The sequence below is a fragment of the Larus michahellis genome, chromosome 3 (genome assembly GCF_964199755.1).
Source record: "Larus michahellis chromosome 3, bLarMic1.1, whole genome shotgun sequence".
NCBI lineage: Eukaryota > Metazoa > Chordata > Aves > Charadriiformes > Laridae > Larus > Larus michahellis.
The window spans coordinates 89,314,675-89,337,163 of record NC_133898.1 but is presented as its reverse complement, the minus strand read 5'-3'; the positions used below and the strand labels follow the sequence as shown (position 1 = coordinate 89,337,163).

The 22,489-nt window shown below is 38.0% G+C and overlaps 1 protein-coding gene across 11 annotated transcripts in view; it reads right to left on the bottom strand.

Annotated features, from left to right (window-relative positions):
- Positions 1–22,489, bottom strand: part of EPHA7 (EPH receptor A7) — a 214,609-nt gene that overhangs the window by 41,628 nt on the left and 150,492 nt on the right. For 3 of the 11 annotated variants that reach the window (XM_074581111.1, XM_074581112.1, XM_074581110.1), the window contains exon 15: positions 22,224–22,417. In XM_074581111.1, the coding sequence (XP_074437212.1) occupies positions 22,224–22,417 (194 nt within the window). Of the gene's footprint in view, positions 1–6,796; positions 7,136–18,890; positions 19,735–20,953; positions 21,110–22,223; positions 22,418–22,489 lie in introns of those variants that run through there. The other 8 variants (XM_074581101.1, XM_074581102.1, XM_074581105.1 and 5 more) reach the window with 4 other exon arrangements.

The window sequence follows — 22,489 nt, the reverse complement described above, 5'->3', positions numbered from 1 at the left end:
ACAAGTATCTAAATCCTTCGTTTTCTTTTCTCTATTCAGCCATCAAAATGGATGTACGCTTGTTGATCACTGTACAGATAAATTATTATATTGAATGGACTAGTATGACAATTCCTATCTTTTTATTTGGCAGAGAGGGACAATGTTAATAGGTTGTACTACCTTTAGATTTAATTTGATTCATCTACAGAAGTCTGCTCTTTTCTTTCACTGTAAGCCTTGTCTATTGTTTCTATAAGTTATGCTTAAACTGTGTTTTCAACAGATGTTAGAAAATACTCCAGCATGAAGTTTTCAGAAAGAATGTGCTCCATGTTATTTTTAGATTAGTTGTAAAGTTCTTAACAATATAAATATTTTACAGTAAGAAAATTGGAGATCTTAAGTTGCTTAAAGAAATTTCTGCTGGCTTTAGTTATTGAGATACAATGTTGAAAAACGGTATTATTGTTCTGTGGATAGTTATTTCAACAGTGAACCACAGCAGGGTTAGAAATATTCTTGTCCAAATTAGTATTAATTATGGTTGATAACACTGCATCTTCTTTTAAGTTTCACTTAGCTGAAATATTTAATGAAGCATATAACCAACCCCTTGTGTTTATCAGAAAACCTGCTTCCAAACTGACCATTTCAATTTGTTTTCCTTGATACTTCAGCTTTGATAGGAATTTCTGTCCACTTGAAAGTTTATTTGTAATATTAAAATGGTGACTGCCCTGGCTAGTCAGGAAAGTGCAGACATATGTGTATGCTTTTATAAGAAAGACAGAGCTTGAGCACAAAATAAAATAAGGCCCTAAAATGTCAAAGAAATGGCACTGAGTTAGGCTGTTTCTTTTTTTTTTAAAATACTTTTTTTTTTTTTTTTTAAAGATATCTCCACAGTTTGTAATAAACTGAGAATTCCTGCATTTCAGAGGTTTGGAAATCAGTACTTAAAAAAAAATATTTATATTTCCATAATGGGTTTCAAGTTAAGTTCCAAACTTTTGGAAACCTTGGTGGGTGCAAAGTTAACTTACGGGAGGAGATTTCATTTTACAGAACTAGAGATGATGATTCTTTTTTTTTTTTTTTTCCTTTAAAAATCCAATCATTTCTCACTTCCTAAATTCTAGGGGTTTGGAATAGAAGAAAAGATTGAACGAAGTCTATCTTTCATTAATGTAAGTATAGTCTACATTCAAAATGCAACTAAAAAGATAGAAAAATATTAAATAAACCTAAGGCCAACAACCAACAACCTGAAGCAAGAACAAGTCCAAGTGAAGGTAAAAGAAGGGCCAGAGGCTGTACTGAGTAAGGCAGTGGATAACCCAGTCTACTTAGAAAGAAAAGAGCTAGAAAGGACTGGTGAGATGGGCTGTGAACAAGGAGTGAGCATTCCTAAAGGACCTGGTGTGAACACGCAACTCCAGAACTGGCAAAAAAGTTCATCAACTTGAAGTCAGTACGTAGAATTTTTTGACCAAGTTTAAAGCCACAACCTTTCTATCTGTTTCTTCCTTTGTGTCACTGAGTGTCTTAGATCTCCTAGAAATAGCTTTACTGTTATTTGGTATCAGTGCATAAAAAAACACTCTCTTTGCCATTTTGGCATTGTATATAAAAAGACCTGTACCTGCCCAGTACATACCAGGAAAGACTGTCTGACCTGGGATTTGCTATGAATTTTCCTGTAATTCTAGATTTCCGTTCACTGCTTTTTATTTTATTGCTGCCTGCCATTGTTACTAAATATCTGTCCATTAAAAAGCAAAACCCAGTAAAGTTAATGGCAGCAATACAAAAAAAATGCTGACGCAGTGGAGACACTGGGATGACATGTATGTCTAATAAACTGAGAAAGTAAGAAATTAATTATAAATATAGGAACTAGCCTATATCAATATAGATACTTAAATATAGGTGATGATAGAGATAGCAGTCTTTCAGGGTTTACTCATTTTTAAAACATTGCATGGCAGTTTGATTTGATAGTTTCAGAAGTCTCTTAATTTTTGGCTTATTAGTTCCCAAAGTTCTACTGATTCAGAGAAAGATTTACAGGCATCTACACTGTAATGGAACAGATGCAAATTCATAACACTTTCAAGAGGAACATCATAAATCTCCTCTGACAGCTAGTTCTCTTTTGTCACTGACCAGCTGAGTATAGCTATAGCTTTTCAAAAAATTACTTCTATAATTACAGAAAAATATTTCTGTATTTTTTTAATACAGGCAAGTGAAGATGTTTCTAAAAAATCAAATAAATAAATACAAAAGCTCTTAATTCCTCCTCTCAAATATCCAAGATGTAACTCAGTTTGGGAAACACTAAATGTCAGTCATCATCCACTTATTTCCCTTATTTCCCCCCACTGTGTAAGATTTCTGGTATGTTATGAATACTAACAGATAACAGGTTTTGGAGAATTACTAAATCGCCATTTCAGTGAAGCTAAGATATGGGACAAACATAAGTGATTTCTTTTTACACAAGCAAGTTTAAGAGATTGGCTAAGTCAGGGTTCAAATTGTTCTCACTGCTTTCACTGGCATCGTAACACAGACCCCACCTTAGACCTGCAGTGAAGCAGAAGTGGCTAAATGCAGCTTTGGGTGCTCACACTGACAGGGCAGTTCCCCAAACTCCACTCAGTTGCTGCTTAACCCTGAAAGTTCAATATTCACTGGGACAGAGAGAAAGAAAGGGGTTGGCACTTCAGCATTGTAGTTTGAGGCTAGAACTCACTGCAGGGAAGAGTGGGATAAATAAGAGGAACAGCTACTGTGGGAGAGATGCCCACCTCACAACACCCTCTAGTCCCGTGAGTAAGGCAGTGTTGAACAATATACCAATATCAGTACACCATTCACTTGTTTTATTTCCCCCATCTGGCTGTTTCTCCAGTTCACTCAGGCTGTTCCCTGCTCGGTATGCCAGAGCTGTGGAAGCTGTTGCTGAATACCCAGCTGTCCTCTTGCGGTGTAGAGGGATGTGCCTAATCTGGGTTTATAGCTTCCGCGAGAAGGCAGGACATCTAAGAGGCTAAAGGCTATTCCTAAATGCACTTTATGGATCTAGCCCTTTGCCATTTTTCACTCTGAAGGTAGTAAAACCACTCTGTCAGAACCAATAGGCAATAAGAAGGTCTAAATTCTACTTTTAAGGTTTCCAATTAATAAAATGTAAATGACAACAGCTTGAAGGCCTCCCTCCCCCATCCTGAAAAATGCAGAAGTGAATTATAGCAACTGGGCACTTAAGTGTGTGCAAACCTTTCTGGAGTGAAGCATGAATTAAAACGAAGGATTTAAGCAAAAGTACTTTTATTAGTAGTAAAGGGAAATGTGATATCTAAGAACTGTCAGATGAGAAAGTTTGATACAAAATGATTTTTAAAAGTTAAATCAGAAGCTGCCTGTAAGGAACTGTAAAATGGTTTCACAATTTTGAATGCCATTTGCAATAAAGTGGTGATGAAATTTGATAAAACAGAAAGAAATGCACAAGAGAAAAGTAAGTCTAACCATACATTCACAGGCAGGGACTACAAATTAACTATTGCTTGAGAAGAAAAAATTATGAATTAATATTAGACAGCTCTCTGAAAACATCAAGTCAAGCACTCAGTATCAAGTAAAAATGTGAAACAGGATATTTGGATGATTAAGAAAGAAACTGTAAACAAAATAGAAAACATATATATATCACCGTATAAATACACTGTATCGCTATATCACTGTATAAATACATCATACACTCTTATGTTGAATAATTCATGCAGCCCTGGTCATTCTATTTCAGAAGAAAGAAGGGCAAGACAGAGAGAGAAAGAGAGACAGAAGGAGAAAGTAAATTCACAGGATCTAGGACAAATTCAGACTATTAAACATAGCGCACCCCCTGGATTAGGAAGCATTTGAACTGTACATATTGGATACAGAGCCCTGAAGATGACTGGAAGTCAACAGCTGAAGGTGTCCCTAATCTGTAGGGGACAGTGGAGGCCTTATAACAGCATGACTGTACCCCTATCGAGGCAGGGCACCTGCCAGGTACGCAGGGCTACGTGGACTTGTGGTTTGAGTCAGTGCAGCTATTCTTACTTTATGCACAACCAAGTGTCTTCTTGGAAAAGCTGATAGATAACAATAGGAAAGGACTGGCAGGAAAAGTATAGGCAAGGTTTAAAAATAAATAAATAAAATTGTAGGCAAAATAACCATGCTGTCCTTCACTCCCAGGATACATTATAATACTCTTTTTTTTTTTTTTTTTCTCTCCTCTCCTCCCCCAGCCTTTTCCTTTAACACCACATGGCTACTGAGGTAGCTGGTATTAAATGCCTTCCCAAATCATTCATCCAGTTCAATGTCTGAACTCAGAAGGTAGGTCAAACTGCAGTTTTCGGAGGATATGCCACCTTTTCCAATGGAAATTATCTTTTTCTTTTTTTCGGTAGCAGGGGGTGGGAAGATGCCACACAGTGGAGTCCTCTCCCAGGGCCAAAAAATAGGTACACACATCTTCTATATCTGCTATCATGCCAGAAGCAGGTGCAAAATTACGCAAAATCTGGAGCTTGGCTAAATGTAATTGGTAGAAATATTAACTGTGTTTTGATATTGCTTTATGCTGAGTCTATTATTGCAAAAAGTTGTAGGCATGTATGACTTAATGGACTTCTTTCAAATATGTAAAAATTATATGTAAAAAATTCTGTATTATGGGGAGACACCATGACACAGTTTTGCAAACTCTTTTTTTTATTTTTTTAAATGATATGTGGACTGTTATAAAACTTTGAGCTACATTTGATTATAAAAGGAATTTAAGCAGGGTAGATTTTGTAAATTGACACCATGGCTATATGATTTGAATCCAGTATTATTTCAATAACGATGGAGATAAATTACTGAGGTGGGCCTGATTGTTCAAGCACTGCTAGGCATTGTGTCAACTCTCTAGACCTGGTATGTTCTTTAGTAGCTGAAGTTTCTACATTGGCAGAATAGGTCCTGTAAACCTCATTGCTAAAATGGCATCCTCAGGTGATGAGAGTTTAATTAACTTAAGCAAAGTTCAAACTGAAGACGATAAAAAAAATTGTACTCGGCGGTGCTGCCATTTGAGAATCCAGTAAGCCACCATTTAACAAAATCTTAAAGCAAATAATGGACAAACCCAACCAGTTAAGGATTTTTGGTAATATTTCAGTTATGACTTTCAATTGTCTCCTCCTCACCTAGTTGAATTATTTGAAACCTATCCAGAGTCACCAAGATGTTCTTAAACGAGGCCGTTGTCTCCACTAGAAAGTACTTAAATCATTCCACTGCTAGGAGACCAAAAATGGGCATCATATTGATAAGGTGTCACAACAACTAACTTGATATCACGATGGTGTACGTTCAAGATGAATGACTCATGCAAAGCTGCGTTACCCTGAAGGAGAAGAAAAATTTATCCAGTGCTATCCTCTAAAACTTATAAGAAAAAATAGAACGGCTAAGTACCTGTGGTACCCTAAACATAAATACTTTGTAGTCAGAAGTACCAAGCAAAAAATGCCTATATATGCCAACGTAATAGAGTACTCCATTACCAGCAATAGTCTCTCAGATGTCATACCAGTACATCTGCCACTCTATAACTATGTCTAAAAACAGTTTCACTGCAGACAGAAAGATCTGAGCCTTTCCAGTATGCTTTCTGATAAACTTTCCCAGGCAAAATGGAAGAGCTGTGAGGAGGATTTAAATGGAGACATAGTCTGCAGAAAAAAAAAAAAAAAAAAAAAAAAAGAAGTGGCTTCCTGTAAGCAGATCTAGTTAATAATTCTTAAAGAAATTGGCAAAATGCCTTTTCTCAGGGAGACATAGCAACTGGTTTTGCTCTTTGCAGCCTAATCATTAGACATGTCTGATCACTGAAGCAGAGGAGAAGGAAGTGAGGAAGAGATTAGACTGGCTGCTTTGCCGCTTTCTTACTCCTGAAGAATTCTTACCTTGGAAATCAGGGTAGTTTAAAACATCTGACAGACTGAAAATGGCAGTTTTCCAGTTTCCTTCTAAAAACAACACTGATTTTCTAGGGGGAAAAAAAAGCCAATCCAATATAAGTAAACAATTCCCAAACTTATTAGAAATTTTCATGAAAAGTTATAAAATATATTTTTTTTCAATGAGAAAAATCCCCCTTATATTTTTCTGTAATATTGAAATGATTATTTTCAGCTTTAAAAGAAACTGCTCAAATATTTTTCTTCCCTGTTTCCATTTCACTGTGATTGTTATCATTTCTGCTTCTTTCTGATCTAGAATGTAAGAACATTTTAAAATGTCCTGGATTGGCTGGATTATCATAATTTTGCTGAGTAATTCTCAGCAAGACCTATTTGTACGTAGTGGTAATGGCTCCCATTGACTTGTCTGTATGAGAAAGCCTAACAGGATGCTCTCTGCCACTTGCTACCAGCAGCAGCATCAGTAGGAGTAAATCTGTATCATCCCAGTTTAAACTTCTTCCCCAGCAGGACCTTTGGAAATGTTTGACTTAGCTGCTTCTCCTTCTCCTTTGCTCTTCTATATACATATTTTGTGTATTAGAGGGGAGCTAGAAGGAAGATGGGGAAGCAGGGTTATATTAGTGTGAGGAGCTTCCAGGGCAGGCTTCCAGGGCAGCTTTGCTGGCTCTTCTCTCCCTAGCAGCATCGCCATGTCCTGTTTCGCCATCCTCCTGAAATCATCATGCTCTTCAGATGTGGTCTTTCATTCTTGGCATTAGTCATAATCCTCAGTTTGTCAGGTGTGTGTTCTGGCCTCTCCCATACACCTCTGTTTACTCTTCCTCCTGTTGCCAGTCTGTTCCTCCCTTCTTCTCCATTCCTTTCCATGCTTCTTTTCTACATTTCCATTCTCTAATCCCAACTACAGTCCTTATGCGCTTTAAAAAAATGCCTCATAGCGTTCACTGTGCCTCCAAACCAATCTCATGATCTTATGGTTATAACTCTTGTTTTGCTTCCCCTTTCTGCTTCCTTTGTCTCCTGACATTATGTCATTTCTATTCAGGCTGTCATCTCTTCTGGAAAGGGATTTTTCTTGTTCTCTGTTTTGCAAAGCACCTGGCATGTTTTTGATTCTGTCAAACAAATAATAACAACAGATATGAAATTGGCAGTGCAGCAGAATCCTGGTATCAGGAAGTAATAGAGGCAAATTACACTCTCATTGTCATTGCCATGTATACACCACTACTTGACAAAAATTCTCATCGACTAGCTAGGTAAACATCAATAAACCCCAAGATTCCCAAGCAAACACCTCTAACGTAAAGGAAATGTACTTGTGTTTCACGTTGGATCTCAATGAGCTACAGGGTTATACTTGAACATTTCAGTATTCGAAATAAAGGAAATAAATGAATGAGGTGCAGTTTTTCAGATGGGTGTCTGGGTACAAAAATAAGGACTGGGAGAAGATGTAGATAACTCTTTGAAACAGAGAAGCAGGAAAAGGGTGGAATGGGTGTGTTCAATTTCACCTCTGCTTAATTAAAAAAGCATACACATGGTAGGTAGCTTCTAGCACGTAAACTAATAAAGCAGACTCTCCTTTAGCCTAACTGACGTTGTCAGAAGCTCTCAGTATTGTGAAGAAGCTTATAAAACATTTTAACTGACTTGTCTCAGTCATTACATGATATCAGGCACCCCAAGACAATGTTTATGTTATCTGTGTTGCCAAAAAAATCCCCACAGCTTAACACAAAAAAAAAAGGAAACAAAAAAATTTAGATTTTACTGTACATTTAGTGATAGGCTAGCCATATGAAATCTTTAAAACAATATAGCTTCAGGACTAATGGATGTAGGCCAGGACTGAGCAGAAATTATTTTACATATAGTTAGTAATATCTTAACGAAATTATTTGAAAATTCCTGAGAGAAAAGCAATTTGTTACAAACGTTGAGACAAGCCAATATAACACTAATACTAAAGAAAAATAAACCAGCAGAGGAATGTCCCCCTGCCATACCAACCAATATTCTTAAAGTTGATTCCGAAGTAGTATCTGTCATTTCGGCACATGGATTAGATTATTTAACAGTGTGAATCAAAGGGAAGATACTCATTCAAGAGAAGAGCATTATTAATACCTTGTAGCATGCCATACATCTCTGTCACCAAAGTGGACAAAATGGGAGCAGATGTTTTATGATAAACTGAGAAGAGGATCTGACAATATTAATAGCCATAATATCTGAGGTTTAGCAAAAAAAAAAAAAAAAAAGTTAGAGGAAGCAATCTAATGGAGGGACAGAATGCTTTTTTTCTGTCTCTAGTGTGTTGTCCTAGGCACTAATTTTAAATGAAGGGAAGATATTAACTAAGCTAAATCTCGCTTCTATGAGGTTTTTTTGCACCTGCCCTTTGAAACCCTAGTAATGCAAAGAATGCGTGAGAAAAGAATGCAGCAAAAAAGAACTCTGAGGAGAAATCCTTTCCAAAAGGAAGACTTTTTTGACTCTGATGGTTTCTTTTTACTATTTCGAAGGCAAGTAAATCTTTGAATTAGCAAAAATGATTGACGTGTGAATTTATTCAAAGCTAAAGTCAAATGGTAGTCACAAATAGCACTTAGATACATAGGTATTTAAATCCTCAGGTTACATTTATATTGGCTGTGTCTCTACTGACATTTTTCAGACAGCACCCGGGTGAAGGTCTCCAGATCAAGAGATTCCTGAGATAGTGTACATATACCCTGGACTGTAGCATGGCTTTGCTCTGGGCTGCAGCTGGCTCACGTTGCCAAGTACTGGGTTCACCAGAGCAGAGACCAGGTGCAAGCTAACAAGTATGAAACATCAAGAAATGGGAGATGAGGATCCCTGTGTGACACATGGTAAATTGATTTGATACTTTTCTTGCATCTGTATGACCTAGCTATTCATTATCGTAACTCTTCATTTCTAGCTGCCCTGCTGTGTGTTGCCATTCCAGGCCTGAATTAGATATTCTGTCTTCCTGGGAAGAGAAGAAACCTAAAATGGTTATGAGAAATTGAGGGACAGTCAAAGACAGTGGATAAGCCAGCTGACAAGCTCTGCTGAGGTGAGGATAGGGCTTGGTTGGGATATCTGTATAGTCGGATTTAGTACTCATTTATCCAGTCTCTGATGCATGCCAAGGCCATACCTGCGGTCAACAGTGGGACAAAACCAAAACACACATGAGTTACCACCCACACCCTAACTTCCACAGCAAGGAAACTCAACAAGAACTAGTACTCAACGCACTTAGGAGGGTCCTGGGTATACAACCATGTATCCCAGAAGTAAATCTGGACAAGGACAGTCCTGAGGAAACTATTTTCAGGAACTCACAGCCCCAAACCTTCTCTGAAAGTAGATGCCTAAATTCACCTTTTCAACAGGAAACACACATAAAAGAAGCATACAAGAGATTACACACACTTTACCTAACAGTGGAACAATGGCAGTATGACATGGGAAAATATGGTGCCTGCAGACCAAAGTATTAGCTCTTCTGGGACATAACAGGCACCACAACTTCTTCCATGAAAAAAAGTCCATTTTACTCAGGACAACAGCCTCCTTGTTCCCTGAGAAGTGGTCTAAACACCAATTTCAGAGTAAGAGGGAAGGGACTGTTGGAAGGGAAAGGTGCTTCAGGAAGGGAAGAGACTATACAGTGCAGGTGGGAATTACGGAGGTAATTTTGGATTAGGTTTAGCCTAACCAACTTTTCTCCCAGGCAAGCAGCTACAGCTCAAAGTGTTTGGCAATATATGAGTACCTACAGAGTATCTCCCTTCCCACACAGAGGTTGAAAGTATCATGTCAGTCTTCTTGTACTACCTTCCCACAGCCCAAAGCTGTAGAGTCAGTCTTACTCTGTCTATGCCTTTCTCACCCAAGAAATATGTAAAATTTCCATGTGTTCTCCGAAAAGGAGTAGGCCATTCATCAAATCACAAAACAAATAAGGTGACCCTTCCTAGAAACAAAGGTAAAAGAATGCCAGTGAGGTGTTACATTTCCATGTATCCTGAACTATGGGTAGCCATGATTCAGCTGTCAATAAGCATGAGGTTAGTCAGTCTGTTGGGTTGCTCTGGCATTTACAGTAGACAAGGAGAAAGAGTGAGTTCAGTAACAGGTCTGTGAGATATCTCCATACTTTCAGCAAATGGCTTCTACCAATTTACATCATGTTCTTCTGCTTACTAAAGCTCACTGACCTTAGCTAACAAGGACTTCCATCACCAAAAGGCCTTAAATAGAAAAACAATAGCAACGACACAATAGAACTTATGATCTAAGTGCTGCCAAATAAAATACCCTGTTTTGCAAAAGTTTGCTACAATAGCTCAATGACAGACATGCAGATGCATAACTGTACGGTAAGATATGTGGTTTCTGTTTCTCTGTTATCTAAAGTGAAGTATTCTTAATTTAGACCTGAAAATTCAACCTTAAATATCATGCAACCACTTGTAAAAGCATTATGGAATATATAATATCCATTCCTCTAGGATTTTAAATAACTTGTGAGCATCCAAAGTTAAAAAAAAAACACGAAAAAACATAAATTCGGCTTTACACAATCCTGTTTCAATTACAAGTGTAAAAATGGTATTAGCTGCTTTGAAGGCTTACTTTATAAGGAGATTATTTTTCCTTTTCCATAATTATTAAGACATTTTGCTATACTGAAAGCAGGTAATATTTCCAGGGACTATTTTCACTCTTTTTCAGCAAATAATTCAGAAGCAGATAACACAGGTAAAGTATTAGTTTCCATATGGTTTTCATTAATCCAGCTATATTAATTTAATAAAATCCATAAGAAATGTGTTTATAATAGTATAAAAGAATGAGAAGAGACTTTTCTCCCATTCATTATGGGGAGTATAAAACCACAGAGGGTACCTCTTTCATCCCACTGCCCTGAAACAGTCCCCTCACCAGGTGTTTTGATTTCTGCCATTCAGGTCCCTCTTAGATTGTACTGCCAATAGAAAGATTTTTATATTATTTTAAACGTACTCCATTAGCTTGTATCATTGGTGTTACTGGGCAGTTCAGATGTAAGCCTGGCTGATTCAGCTTTTCTGTATTCAACCCCCTCCTCTCTCACTTTTTGCTTTGTTTTGACCAACGCTAATGACTTCTGCGCTCAGAGTGCAGACCACTTGGAGTGATCTCCCTGACCCGTAGTTTGTTGGTCGTTGATAGACGTTGCATTTGTTGTTGCTGCGGTACTAAATGTTCCTTCCTCAGTGTCATCTTCTACTTACCTCCCAATGAAGCACGGGTGCTGCTAGGTAGGTTTTAATGGGTAATGCCAGCTGGGGAGAAAGGGAGGCAGAACAAAGCACAAAAAATAGTTTCCCTCCTCATGGCTGGGGAAACATCCCTCAAAAGCCAGAGATATCACTGCACAAGGAAACAAACATGGACACCTACAGAGGGACTTTGGTGTGATACTCAAGTAACCACCACAAGAAAGATACCGTTTGGGGGTATGTTAGACAAGCAGTTTCATGGGAGAGGAGGCAGTTTATGACAGATTTGCTGCAGGAAGCACACAGTCCATCTGGGATGCGTTTGCCAGCAAGTAGGAAGCATCAAAGAGGATTTGTTTCTTGCACAAGTTTAGGTAATGTGAGCATTGAGACAATTATTTCTCTTGAAAAGAGCACTACAAAGAAGTGCCTGAAAGCTTTTTTTTTTCCCTCTTCCCCACTCCCCTTCCTGCTCTTGGCAGTAGATGAACCAGAGTGTGTCGGGCATAGTAAGGTGCAGCCTTTTTCTCCACAATAGCAATCACTCGTCCATAGTACCGGTGGCCAGTAATATTAAAGAAAAAATCTCATTAGGAATCCCTCTCAGTGCCTCACTGCCCAATTTCTTCCTGTAGGCATATTGGCCTGTATTTGAATCCTCCTGTCTTCATCTCCAGCAGCCCATGAGGCTACAAACACTGGCTACTGGGAAAGAAGACGCTGCTGTTTTGTACAGAGTAATATAAGGGAGGACTTAAAGGGCTACTCCAGTAAAGGAGCCAGGAGATAGACCTAGGATGAAATGGGCTGAAGGCAAGGGCTCTGCACCACAAAGATCCTGAAAGAGAAATACAAAGATTGCCCAAAGTCAGATCCAACACCTTGTCTCAGCCTCTCGCTCCATCCAATCCCATTCTCCTCTTCTATTGCCTGGACCCACTTTGCTCTTCCACTGACCTCACATGGGAGCACCAGTGCTGCCAAGACCAAACCAAATAAATGGTAAAGTCTTGGTTTAATTCTGTTACAGAATTAATTTCTTATTTGTTTACTCTTATGAACTCATAAATTTTGCTTTTGCGGTCTAGTTTCAATGACAGTGACAGAGAATACCTGCCACCCAGAAAGCTCCATACTTTGGTAAGTAGAGTTTTTTACGGGGTGTGAAGGCTGCAAACACAGACTGCCCATAGACCCACCTCTTTAACTTTCTGAACAAAATCCTAACCACCGCTTAAAAACTGTCATTTCTGAGTGGTCTTCAGGAGGTATTCGGACGATTTTACTAGAGTTTATTTCAAGCAAGTCAGACTTCTTATGCAATTTACTATGTGCGACTTCAGTGGGAAAACACATTTAATTTATGACTATGGCTGAAAATAACACCCTGGAGAGAACTAATCTGAGATTCCTTCACCTTCTTACTCTCATGCTACACATGCATTCTTGGCATAGGGTGGTTGGTCCCTGAGGAAAGGAAATTGAAACATGTTTTCCTGCAGTCATTTTAAAAATGGACATGCAGCCCTTAAGGAAGCCAGTGGCAGCTGGCATAGTAAGACAGGTTGAATGATAGTCAAGAAATTGCCTGAGTAATGTTTCTACAGACATGAAATGTGAGGGATCAACGTGAATGCATTCTATCTATCATTCTTCAGTCTAGCCTTTTTCAAGCCAAATTTGGATGTCCTAGTAAAACTAACAGACTATGTTCCTTCTCAGTGAGACTGTATCTTTGGAGCACAGAGTTTGTTTCCTAATGTAAGAGATAAACTCATGGTTTTCTTGGTAATTCTAAGGAAATAATCAGAAGATAATTTCTATTGCACTCGATAGACCTTATGGACTCCTCAGCACTCTTTTTTTTAATTTTTTTTATTTGTCAGAGAAGAGGAAGGCTTTAGTTATGGACTTTGGGTTACAATGTCTCTGGTTTATAAATGACTTGAAATGCTCAGAGTCATGGAACTCTAATAGCAATAGCACACATAAGTCTTTGGGCATAGCTATGGCTTATGCACTGAGTGTGTTTTTCAGTGTTATCTATATTACAATTCATCACATGACCCCTAAGTTGTGGTTTTTCATTATTAGTATTAATTATCATTAGCAGCAGAGTTCTACAATTGGTTATTCGGTTGAATTAAATACAGAAGTCTTGGTCCATGGATGAATAGATTTTCTGCTCCTGATTTAGCTTTCTGGCACTAGGCATTACGTCTTGTTTTGTCCAAGATTCATTTGGCTGGCTACACAAGTTTCGCATGGCTGTATCACATCTTTTTCACAGTCTATCAAGACATCAACTATTTTTTGACTTGTGGTTCTTTTTGGTCACTCTAATTAGACATTAATTTCACCCATTTTATATAGAATCAGTGCAAAAATCTGCTATCATTACCCTAGACTTAAAGAAAGCTACTCTAAAGCCTTCTGAGAGTAAATATCATCAGAGTTCATGTTTTATTTTCAGGCTTTTAATGTAAAATTCTCCTTTCATGTCTCTTTCAAGTCTGCTCGAATGAGCTGTGTATTACCAGTTGCTTTCCCATCTGTCTCAATTTAGTCTCTTTGACAAATTCCAATCTGGCCCGAGGAAAAATCACAGTACTGAAACCACTCCACGCTAAGATTATTAGGTATATTTTATTAACACTGTCTCTTTACTTAAACAAAAAAAATTCGACACTCTTTAACTCCCTTGTCAGCCATGTCTTGCAGAGCCCTACGACTTAGACTCACACATTCTGAATGGCTTCACACCCCTCTCTTTCCATGTGCTCCCATCTTCTGACTTTTCACTAGGTACAAAAGTGCGGGTTTTCCTCTTTAACCTTGATCCTTTCATAATCTCGCTGGACATAACCTACACGGTCTGTACAGCATATAAACTCCACACGACTCCTTTCACTTTCAAGCTGCCTGACCCATACCCACCCTGAAAGTGCACTGAGAATTTCATGGATATTATAGACCCACTAATTTTTTCTCTTAGCCTGTCCCAACAGACTTTACTCTAAATGCATGCGTTAATTATCCTAACTTAAAAACCTCACAAAACCAAATCCAGAGAGGAAAAAACTCTCACAAATGTGGCTTGCATTCTGCCATTACTCTTTTGTCAGGATATTGAAGATTTTATGCCTATGATTTAATCTCTTCTATTTTTCGAATTCCTATATGGAATGTGTTAGAAAAATGATGAGCCCAGTCATACTTTAGGTTTCACAGGTCGTTTGCTGGATTGGGTTTTTCTTTCTTTGTTCTTTTTTTTTTTTCCCCAAACTTTTGTATTCCCTCCCCTCTCCCTCATCCCTCCCCAGTCCTTTCTGCAGGAAATTTAATTACAGGACTGCCTATTCCCAAGTAAATAGAGGGCTGCACTATGCAAACAATAAAGACCTCTGTTTAAAAGTAGTTGTTGGCTGCACTTGACAACCCTCAAGGGAATAGGAGAGAAAATATAGGCTGCTGCCCAGAATTTCTTGTTTTACTAGAAATTAGTTTGAGGATAAGACTTTTGAGCAGCCTTATGAATCCTGTCTACCATCTGCAAGTCCATTCCAAGTTAGGGGGGAAAAAATTCGCCTGTTTCTACATATCAGTTAATTCACCAGAAGTACAATCCTAACAGGTCCCGAACATGCAGAAACCCTGCCGAGCTGGTTGCTCAGCGAATCATAGCACCAACTGCCTCAATACCCCTGCAGCACCTGCTGCCAGTATCACTGTTAGGCAAGAATTTTTATTGTACTTCTCTTAAACAGGCTTGTCATCCTGTCTGGGAACTGTTCTCTTCCACAAGCACCCCAAATGTTACTCATTTAAAATAAAACAAATAAACAAACAAACAAACGAACAAAACCCACCAAGAAACCATATGCATATAATAAACATAACAGTTTCTATCTGCATGCAGGGAATGAATGCATTAAGGATACGTTAGCTCTAACATGTCACATATATATTTTTAAAAGGTGAAATGACCCTTTTTTGGCTGAGTTGGCCTTCACTCCTCGCACACAGCCAGTGGACTGCTTCATGCCATTACTGGGCAACAGAATGCCAGCTGAACCCACCCCTGTGGCAGGGCGTCTCAGCATCACTTGGTATTATGGCTGGAGAGACATGATCACCATCTCAGTAATAACCCGAAAGTCGCAGAATTTAAATAATTCTCAAAATTGCTATATATGAATTATTTAGAAAGTTAAGGACAAATTATTATTTTTTTTTATTTCAACTACTAACCAATAAATGTAAAAAAATACCAACAACAAAACAAAAATAAACCCCTTCATCCCCCACATTAAAGCAATAGTTTTTGTAACATTCAAAACAGTGGAAACTATTTACCGTATATTACTATTAGTGGAGAAAAGCAAATTTAATTTAAAATCATTTTTTTCAAACTCCCTCAGTGGATGCCAGATAACTCCAGCTTAAACAAATAAAACCCCCTCATTTTAAATGGAGAATAATACAGACAGAGCTCAATTATTGAGATATTAAGGGCAACATTCAATTTGAGATACATTTAAGCATCTTTGCCTCCTGGAGATTTTTACATGACAAGGCTTTAGATAAACATGGTTTTGCAAACAGCAACTATCATATCTGATCACATAACCTCTGGACTGAAGCAGTATGTCAGCAAAAATTTCTGATTATTTAAAATAGCAAATAACTGTAATTTACTAGGCAGGTCTTCCTCAGAACAATCACAATTTTTTTCAAGAATTAATACTTATATACAAAAAGCATTTAGATGGTCTGTTACAAATCTCCAAATATTAAAAAAAAAACAACAAAAGTCACCTCTCTGTAATAAAGCCCAGTTTAAATACATTCTGGGGCATTCTAGTAGTGGAGGAGCTGCCTTTCTACGACACTCAGCTTGCGGGGGAAACTGTAGCAGCCAAGGACATACAGGGTAGGAATCACCTCACCTAACTTTAACTAGATATTTAATTAGATATTAGACGCCTAATTTAAGCTCATCATCTGGGTTCCCTCTACAGGTAATGGAGATAAGCATTCCCAGAGGGAGATTCATCCTGCTTGTCTTAGGCATCTCTCTTTTAGATGCTTGTAGATGGATAAAATCAAGAAAGATCAACCTCACTGACAGCCTGATAATCTGTCTTCGTTAGCAATGCACAATTTCCAGATTCAATGAAATTAAGCTAGAATTGAGATGTTTTCTTTGTTTCACCATTTAGCCTTTAATTCTCCCTCTGACCCAACTTTTTCTTCGGTTCCTCCCATGACCATCAATTTTCTCTGGCACTCGACTTTTCTTACACTGGACTGTGTTTTCCTGGAACCCGGGGAACTGCAACCGATGTCAATATGTTGCTGCTCTACCAGTTACAAATCCGTTTACATGCATGTGCTCTAAATCGCAGTAATGTTCTGAACAGATAGATACGATAGGAGTATTGATAGCGATTGTGCTTTCCGGGTCTACTCTACCACTTTCAAATATGTAAAAATCTGTGGCAACATTAAGGCAGTCAAGGTATATAAATGAATGCTAAAATATATTTACTATTCAAAGAAGATGGCTTAAATCAAACCAGGAAAAATAAGGAAGAAATACCATTAGGGCCCTCACCTTTACATGTGTGAGCCCAGGTCACCACACATGCTTCGAGGCCTCTGTGCTTCAGAATATTGAACAAATCCTAAAGGCGAAGCCTGGCCTCAGCTCTCTTGCATTTCTGGTTTGTAGGTTCTCAGCAATACCAGCATTGCTGCATCGCACCTTTAATCACCAAGCCCTTAGAAACAATAGCCGAGATTTATAAGGAAGCAGGTGTCTGAACTTAAGACTCCTAAATTCATAGCTGGGTGCCTAGAGCAGCAGCAAAACTGACAAGCACCCTGTGCAGTAGCCCACAGATGCTACCCCAGTAGTGAGGCACTTAGCATTTATTATAACACAAAATGGATGTTTATTAATTAAGAGTGTTCCAACGGCTACTTGAAGTGCCTTGGCCGAGTGCTTGCGTGCACTAATTTCAATATTGGGCATGCAGTCTACTCTGTGTCTTACTTCTACGGCATTTCTAGAAAATTAATTTTAATAGTTAAAAAACCATCTTGAGCTGCATACATGAAAATAACTCCATTTCTACTGAATGACAATCTAATACGAAATAAGAATATTCACCTTTTTTTCTTACTTTGCCCAAATCCAGGCAATAAATTAGGCTTCTCAGCATGACTGTAAAGTGCTGTGAATTGTATAAACAATCATATATGGACACTGAAAAATAACCCTTATGCACATTGCATTATAGTTCCAAAAATATATTTACAGTCTATTACAAAGATTACAAATGGAAGTGTCTATGTAACGGGATTATGCTAGTTAAAAGCTTTTTACAGATTTTCTTCAACAAAGGCGGGGGGGGGACAAAAAATTAGTATAACCAAACTGATTTTTCTAATGAAACAAATAAATAAAATGACAAATATAACACTGTACAGTGATCTAAAAAGGGGGAGAAAAAAGGAGGGGGAAAATGATGCATTTAAGTTTTTGATAACTATCTTTGGTCCTAAATGTGGGAAAACACATTATGTAGCACTGAATATACATGTTTGTTTGTGATGCTCTGCAAGTAAAATAGAAAAATATAGTGCATTTTCAATGTATTCAGAGCTCACTACACATAAATGTGTGTACAAAACAAGACAGTATAAATAAAATTTACAAGTTTTACAAAGGAACATTTACAGGGTTTCTCTTTTGTTTTTATTTTTTTTGTGTGGATGCCCACATTATCAAACAAGACCAATTTATGACTGATCCCTGGGATCTTTCTCTATCAAAATCAATAGAAGCAGCCCAATTCTCTTTGGAAGTACAGCATTTCATTGCTGGGGTAGTTCACAATTTTCAGATTTTTTTTAAAGCATTTCTCTCTGGTTCATATACATTCCTGCAATATCTGTAAAGACACCTTTCATTATTGCTTATGGTAGTTAAATATTTTAATCAAACAAAATTCATATATAAGAAAATGGTGTAAAAAGATATTCCGTTGAGTAACTACTCTTGCATCTGTGTTCCTGATGAATGACTGTTGTGTCTGTGTGAGCACACACACGCGTGTTTGTTCAGAGCAGCAAAAGCTTGTAAAAAACTTGAAAATTCTGAACTGCCCCTTGCCTCATGCTCTACAGTTCTCATATAAAAATCTATGTCTTTATTCTGACAGCTGGACTGCATACGGCTTAAACTCATATAAAAGATGTGCCAGCTATTTCTCTCAGATTTGCTAATGCAGAGTATTGAAAAAAAATGTGATGTGCTCAGATTAAATGGTTTAGGTAACACTGGAGAACTGCACCCATGTTCTGAGACACTCCTACAATCACTCGTCCATTCAATGCAGTGTCTCAACAGGTTTACAGTTGTAGATCTATGTCTTAGAATATATCTCACCTTAACTGTAGTCCATTAAAATCATCTTGCAAATAATTTGCTAAAAGTGCCTAGAACTACTTAGGGGTCATTATTGCTTTTCTTTTTTCTTTTCTTTTTTTTTTTTTTTCTCTTTTATTTTCTTTTAAAAGATAGTATATGTGTAACCTTAAAAAATTCTTTAAAAAATATCAGAGCTCTTGGCAACTTGCATTTTCCTGACTCCCTGCCAATTAGCTAGCCATGTCAATACGGTGTTGATTTAACAAAAGTAAATGGCACAAAAGGATACCAAACTTCGGACAGATATACATTGCTTGGTCATGCTTCTTATATCTCTAGGAACTCAAATAATCCTTCAGAGGTACCCAGTGTAGTAATGTGTCATAGAATTAGCACTAAAAAGGTCCAAAGATATAAACATCATACTAAAAGAAAGTCTTTATGAAGAATAAACACAAATGATTAAAAAAAGATTCAGAAATCACAGATTTAAGGAAAATATTTTGTTGAATTCAACAATAATATCATGATTTTATCTCACAAATATATTCTTTTTTAAATTTTTATGTACAATTAAAAAGTCTATTAGATAAAAAGGAGGTTAGAGAGCTCAAGGTGTTTGTATGTTTATTCAGGTAGTACTTTGTTTATTGTCACTGCTGTTTTCCTTGCCACCACTGGTGGATCCTAATTCCCTTTTCATAAATTCTGGTGGCACTTAGGAGTTCAAGTCTGTAGGTGCTTCTTGTAGCTCTTCTATTCACTGCAGGAAGGACCCAGGAAATCAAGTGTCTTCTAGCAGCACTTCATATATACTGAAGGCCAGTGCTGTTCTCTCAGTCTGTCACCTCCCTCATAAGGGAGAAATGTCTATCACACTTGGATGCCAGTGCCGTGTAAATGTAGCATTTGTGCTCTCATAGTCTGAATGCTGCTCATGATTTTCTTTTGATGACCAACCAACGTGATCCCTAAACTCATCACATCCCTGGGGAAGATAAATGCGTACATTGTTAATTTTTCAACTTAGACTGCTATTGTATGGTATTCAACTGTGAGTCAAAGCTACATAGTGGTCTGGGCTACAGGTTTCTAATATTGAAACCTGGAACTATTCTAACATTGATACACTGGAACCTCAGCTCAGTACTGTGAAGTTCATATAGGTGCTGTTCAACTCAGCGAGGAGTGCAATTACATGGCAAATGTCATGTAATTACACAGCAAGTGTCATGTAATTACACTGCATGTGTCTCCACATCTGAGAATGAGGCTAGTATGTTTCGCACTACGATAATCTTTTATCGTGGCTTTTAAGAACACCCGAAGAAAGAGACACCTCACTTGTAAAATACTTTGGGTGGCTTTAAGGACAAAGTTATGTATAAATACAAGATTTTGGGGATCACATTCTGCTTCCTAAAAAGATGCCTAGAGAAACCCTTTGCATATTGACCCATCATCCAAACGAAAGAGGAGCAGCTGTTTCAATTCTGCTACTAGTGCTACTGATCTAGTAGGAGTTTGTGGGCTCTGATGACAGATCCCAAGCTACAGGCTGAGACCCCTAGTGATACCAGGCAGATAAGATTAGGGTTGCAAACTCAAGAATATTGTTTAGAAACTTGTTTAGGAAAACACTGCTCTCTGTAAGAGGTATTACCTGTGTTTGGCAACCACCAGGACAAAAACATTGTTTGCAGGGTGCCAAGAAGACCTGTTTAATATGGCGGTACCAGTACAGGCCACGCTCGCCTTCAGAAAATTGCTTTGCTTCTATAGACTTTTATCTTGATGCAAAATCATTTCTTGCAAGATAAAGACAGCCCCCAGCCAATTAGAAGAAAATTCCACATCTTCCTAGTACATGTCTGGAAAAAGGTACCAATTATATAGTGGAGGTAAAGTTGTTCTTTTCCTCTACATATATACTTTGAAATGAGCCACATTCTCCCTCAAATTCTAGCCCCTTGGTGTTATTTCAATTGGTCTCAAAAGCAGGGTAAAAAAGTGATGCCACACATAGGTAGCAGGGCATTTGCCCTTTCACGGGATGCTCTGGTACAACATCATCAGTTTCTAAACCGTCTGGCTTAACCCCAAGTACCATGTTTGTACTCAGAGTAGAGGTTTGGAATTTAACGTTGTGTATTATTTTACCTAGAAATTCCCTAAATGCAAGTTAAACATGCCCAGTACTAACTTACTCAATAGTCATCCTGGCAACTGATTCAAGAGAGTTGTAGCCTGCTGCTGTGAAATTATCCTTATATCTTTCCATCTTAATAGCTTGTAACCATTCGCCTACGGAGCAGAAAGTGGTAAAATCGGGAGTGTTCTGGTCCAGAAGAGGGCTAATTGGTCTATGGAGAAGGAAAAAGGAAAGTAAGTTGTTTCCAAAGAGAGCAAAACATCAGGGAGTATTTAGCAAGGTGAGAGTCAAATAAGTTTGGGGTATTAAAAATGTTAAGAGTATAAAGTAATAGGCCTTTATACACAGTTTAGATTATTCTGTGAATAGCTCTTAACTACTCTATAGCTCACAATATGTATTTCCTAAGTTTATTCACATAAAAGATGAAAGGTCAGAGTGAGCAAAATCAGCCTAATGGAATATTGTTACCAACGGAAAACCAGCCTTATTACCTAGCATGACAGCAGCTGCAACTAAAGTTGCTAAGTAAAATAAAGATGCTATTCTTTTAAGCATCTTAGAAAATACAGTAGTAGCTATTCCCATTATTCAATCAGATGGGACAAAACAAAGACAAGGAAGAGCAGAGACACAAAATCAGTTGTTTAAGGTCACACAGCAAATCAGTCAGGAGAAGAACCAGGAGCAGAACACGGGCCAGTTGACTCCCTAGTGCAGTGATCTAACTAGCGGATCAAAGATTACCATGATTAAATAATTCACCCGAAATTTATGAAGAAGTCATTAAAAGCTACACCATGAAACACAATGAGATGCAATCGCTGAAAGGAGTTAAAGCCAGAAAAATGAAAGATAAAAATCTAGAGTGTAGCAATGTCAAAGTACATTGGCCAAGCATGAGCATTATTAATTACTATTTCTACTGTAGCAGTTCCTAGGGCAAGGGATGCATCATATAAAACTACAGTAGATGATGATCCTTGCCCTCCAGACTTCATAATTTTAAGAAACAAGGAAAACAAAGACTGCTAGTGATGAGAGTGTGGAAAGAGTGACGAGCAGGCAGGAGTTTACTGAGAAGTGTGTTAGTTCCATGATATTTAATTTCTTTATTTTGGTTATTTTTTAAGAAAGTCCTTTTGGGCTTTGTTCAGCATGGTAAAAAAGAAGGGCAGATGAGGGAAGGGAAGAAGGGGGAACAGGAGGAAGGAGGAACTGAGAGACACATGGAGTAAGTGTGAACTGGAACCAGCCACCAAGCAGAACATCCAGAACCCAGCCACGCACACCATCACACGAATGCACACTAAAGCTTTTCTTACCTGCTACAGGTTCCCAGTGGGGTTTTCAAGCTGTTTGGGTTTCTAATCATTTTGTCCAGAATACCAACTATCTGCTCAAACTTCGGCCTTTCACCACGTTCCTTCTGCCAACAATCTAGCATCAGCTGGTGCAGTCCTGCTGGGCAATCCATGGGTGCTGGCAAACGATAGCCTTCTTCGATTGCTTTTATAACCTAGTAGCCAACATAGTTAATCATTTTTCATCAAGGAATATTTAAGAAATATACAGTGCCACCAAGTTCAAG